Source organism: Hordeum vulgare, chromosome 5H (genome assembly GCF_904849725.1).
Source record: "Hordeum vulgare subsp. vulgare chromosome 5H, MorexV3_pseudomolecules_assembly, whole genome shotgun sequence".
Taxonomy (NCBI): domain Eukaryota; kingdom Viridiplantae; phylum Streptophyta; class Magnoliopsida; order Poales; family Poaceae; genus Hordeum; species Hordeum vulgare.
Window position 1 is genome coordinate 444,467,045 of NC_058522.1, and position 4,456 is coordinate 444,471,500.

General features: G+C 49.9%; 1 protein-coding gene across 1 annotated transcript; it reads right to left on the minus strand.

The window, feature by feature from the left end:
* Window positions 1–279: 279 nt before the first annotated feature.
* Window positions 280–1,795, minus strand: LOC123395512 (translation termination inhibitor protein ITT1-like). The gene is made up of 2 exons (XM_045090514.1): window positions 625–1,795; window positions 280–540 (listed from the first exon to the last, which is right to left on the minus strand). Exons 1-2 carry the CDS (start codon window positions 1,716–1,718, stop codon window positions 456–458), a joined length of 1,179 nt encoding a protein of 392 aa, XP_044946449.1. The 5' UTR covers window positions 1,719–1,795; the 3' UTR covers window positions 280–455.
* Between the last annotated feature and the right edge of the window lie 2,661 nt (window positions 1,796–4,456).

Consider the following 4,456-nt stretch of genomic DNA (forward strand, 5'->3'; position numbering starts at 1 on the left):
AAGAATGGTTTGGTCTTCCACGATAAGTCTAACTCTTATGTTGCAACTAATAGGAACATCATTTTCAACTTACTGTTTGGACTTTTAGCTATAAGGGACCTGATAAGAAGTCGCCGCTATGTCTTGGCGGCAATACCTTTCCTGGCTGCTAGCGCACATATGTATCACTCGTCAACTTGTTGATACCTTCAGTGATATATTCACCTGAGGATGCATCCTCCCCCTCCTTCCCCGATGATTGTTCAAAACACACATGGTCACAAGACCGAGGGAACCAGCTCCTGTAAAGTCAAATCCCCATAGTGATGATGGCCCAAATGACATGAGAGTTGCACGAGCTAAATGATGCCAACTAAAGTCAATATTAATAATACCGCCCAACCTTTATTCAGGCATGGTTAATATCTGCATAATTACTTCTTTCCCTGAAGTAGCTCTGTGCATTTTAAGACGATTCACCGATCACCGCTGCACTTGGTGCAAACATGGTTGTTCCTCGCCATCGTAGAGCCGCACAGGTAGCAGAAGCAGTGCCCGCACCTGCAAATCAAAGGAAACAATAAAGAGATCCAGTGAAACCATCTGTTGGTGTGCAGGAATGAGATCCAGTGAAGCTCTAGTTACCTGCAGGCGATGAAGGTGCAGCCGTCCACCCTGTCGACGTAGATCTTGCACTTGGGGCACCTCTGCCACTTGCTCTGCTGCGCCACCTTCCTCAGCAGCAGGTCCTCCCGCCCGCGCTCGTCGTCCCCGAGCCGCTGGAACTCGGCGCAGTCCACCCCCTCGTGCCACGGCACCTTGCACTTGGCGCAGAACATCCTCTTGCAATGGGGGCACTCCACCTTCGCTGCGTCGCCGCCGCCGTCCCCGGGCTGGTCGTCAACCAGCAGCGCCGAGCAGTCCTTGAAGGGGCAGTAGAACTTGAGCTCGCCGAGCGCCATGTCGCAGAGCGCGGCGCCCCACCTGTGGAACAGCGGCGTCGGGATCACGCGCCGGCACTCCTCCGGGTGCAGCACGCCGTCCTTGCAGCCCGGGACGGGGCAGCCGATGGCCAGCAGGTTCTCCTCGACCCTGGCGGCGATGTACTGCCTCACGCAGCTGGCGCAGAACGCGTGCCGGCACCCGGCGATGGTGAAGCGCTCGAAGCCTGGAACCGCCTCCATGCAGATCGTGCAGTCGAAGTCCTTGGCGCTGTTGGAACACTCGCCAATCTCGAACAGCTTCCTTTTGTCGCTGGCTATGTCTTTGAAGAAGATCAAGCTGCAACCATCATCGTCTAGGTCGATCACTCTAGGGCGGCTGTCGTCGTCCAAGTCGATAACTTGACGCGCCTTTGGTGTCGACCGAGATCTGCTGGAATCAACAGGAAACAGGGGCAGCTCCGATAGTAGTCTGCGCCTCCCCTTGCGGCCTGGAATGGATCCTTCCGAGGTCCCGGCGACGGCCGTTTCAGAGGAGGACGGGGTGGTGATCTGGTCGCGAGAGGTGTCGAGGGAGAGGAGGATGGCCTGCTGGATCTGCATCTCCTCGCGGCTGTTGGAGGAGCCAAGGACTGTCACCTCGTCCTCCTCATCGGACGAGATGTCGATGGGGCAGACGGGATTGTCGGCCTTCGCGGCGGCGGTGGCGGAGGACGCCATGGCCGGCGACGGGTAGAGTCCAGCCAGCGGCGGCGCTGCTTTGCTTCCCATCCGTCGTTGGTTGTGGGCTGGGGCCATTTCAAATTGGAGGAGCCTGTGGGACGCGTGGACGGTTGCGATTCTATTGATGCGAGAAAGAGAGGGAGGTGAATCGGAATTAGGGCACGCAAAAAACTCAAATGCCGCTCGGGCTAGCTCCTGGGCTCGACGGGCCGAACACTCGCACAACATATCCAATAGCAAAAAAAAGTACTCCCTCTCTTCATTTCCCTTATATATAAGACTAGCAAAAGGATCCGTGCGTTGCAACGGGAAAAAAATACCACATATTTTTATTAAAGAATTTAGAGAAAGAAATTAAAGGAAAGAGAGAGTAGTAGTGCACAACCCATTAGGCGTGCCAAGGTCCAGCCTTACCCACTACTAAATCCCCTAACCTAGCCCGATCCACAGCCCCCCCTCCTCTCCTCCACCTCGCGCCGCTAGGGGAGAGAGCCCCACAGGATCCCAATCTCCCCGACTCCCCCCTTCCAATGGCGCCCGCACTCGCCTCCTCCTCCGCTCCTCCACCGCCTCCCACCTCTGCACCTCGCGACCACCTCCCATGGTGTGTTGCTGCGAGGTCGGCCTACGGGGCCAGTCTCCGGCAAGACTTACCCCGCCGGTTGCCTGAATCCTCTAACCCCGACGCCCCCACCCCACGTATGCATCGCCGGCGCCAGCCCCTTTCCTTCGCCCTGAGCCCCCTCTATCTTGCGGCTCCACCTTTGTTCGCGTCATCTCAATTTCTTCTTCTCAAATTTGTTCCTCTATTGATTTTCATTGCCTCTTGTAAAATCACCAAGGCGCATGTATATAAAGTGATGAAATTATCTGTGAAGTATCGATGTGGGATTATGAGGGCAGAAGCGATTGCCCTCTCATGCGTTTTCTGTCAGCCCATATGCGTTTCTCTTATCCAATGTCATAGGGGGCTCTGTGCAAAAATGAAACGTTTTCCTGTTCGTAACACATAAAAAGGTACTGCGGGTTTAATTACCTAAAAGACAGGGGATTTTTAAAAAACGGCAGCGGTGGGTTTTCCGACGAAAGCAATAGCCTCTTTATTATTAGGTAAAGACTTTTAGCGAGACCAACTAGTTGACGAACGCTTCTTCAAAAGTCTTCCAACGATTATTTCCACGTGTCTTCACTTGACGCGTTCTTATCCACCGTCACGTATTGTGTTTTGAATATTATTTTGGATTTTATTTTTTATTTTTTTCGCATGCGTTTTCGGCTTTTTAGGTGGAATTTTTTCTGGATTTTTAAGTGTTCCTATTTTTCACCTGCCTTTCTTAGCTTTTAAACAAAGAAAAATTAAAAAAAACGCATTTTGTTTCTGAAAAGTACGGATTTGCTTTCGCGAGAGACACGTCCGTGCTTCTCGAAAACGGAAAAAATGTGTTTTCTAATTTTTTTACGAGAAACACGGTTTTGCTTCCGCATGAGGCACGATTTTGCTTCCTCGAAAGGCACGAATGTGGCTCTTAAAAACGAAAAAACATGTTTTCTATTTTTTCCACGAGAGGCACGGTTTTGTTTCCGCGAGAGGCACATATTTGCTTTCACGAGCGTGCCTCTCGGAAACGAAAAAAATGTATTTTTCTTTTTCGTGAGAGGCATGACTTTGCTTCCACGAGAGACACGTACGTGCCTTTCAGAAACAGAAAAAACACGTTTTCTGTTTTTCTTTCTTTAGCGAGAGTCATGGTTTTGACTCCGCGAGAGGTGATGACCCACAAGTATAGGAAACCAATCATAGTCCTTTCGATAAGGAGAAGGAGAAGGAGATGACAAGCATTTTTTAGCAATCATAGTCCTTTCGATAAGGAGAATGTCGGACCCAACGAGGAGGAGAAGGAGATGACAAGCGTTTTTTAGCAAGGTATTCTTTGCAAGTATAATACGTAACATCAGTAGCTAGTTTTGTAGAAAGATAATTCGTAACAAGTAACAAGTAATCCAACAAGCAAGATAATTCTAGCAAGATAGTTTTGAAGCAACATAATATCTTTCACCAAGTAATCCAACAAGCATCAACTACAAGATGTAATCAACACAACTAGTAACCCGCAGGTACCAATCTAAGGTTTGTGACAAAGATTGAATACAAGAGATGACCTAGCGTTCGAGATGAGATGATTTTGGTCAAGATGTTGGTGAAGATTGGTCCTCCCACGAAGGAGGGAGCGTTGGTGGTGACGATGGCTTCGATCTCCCCCTCCCGGAGAAGAATTCCCCCACCAGAATCTGACTGTCGGAGGGCAAAAGGGCCTTTGTCCAGGTTTCCGCCTCGAGACGGCAGCGCTTCGTCCCGAAAGATTACTTATGATTTTTTCTAGGGTAAAACACGCCATATAGGAGAAGAGAGGAGTCGGGAGACCTGTAGGGGCCCCACAAGCCATCAGGGCACGACCTCTGGGGCACACTGTTGGCTTGTGGCCAATAGGTGGCCCCCTCTGGTATATTTTCGGCCCAGAAATTCTTAAATATTCCATAAAAATTCTCCGTGAAGTTTCAGGTCAATTGGAGTGTGGTGATTTTTCTGCCTTTTTCTCGGTTTTCACGTCTAGAATTCGAGTTTCCAGATATTTCCCTCTTTGTGATGTACCTTGCATATTCATAGAGAAAGAGCATGAGAATCGTATGATAGTGGGCAATAATGGACAAGAATAACATGAATATCAATAAGAAATCATGATGCAAAATGAACGTATCAACCCCCCAAGCTTAGACCTCGCTTGTCCTCAAGCGAAGGCCGAGGTCGAGAATAA

What these genes read in the sequence shown, in the direction of transcription:
- LOC123395512 (XM_045090514.1), bottom strand. Translation starts at nt 1,718, where the DNA reads ATGGCCCCAGCCCACAACCAACGACGGATGGGAAGCAAAGCAGCGCCG. An exon ending in TGCACCTTCATCGCCTGCAG is followed by an intron (nt 541 to 624) that starts GTAACTAGAGCT and finishes TTTGATTTGCAG; the next exon opens with GTGCGGGCACTGCTTCTGCT.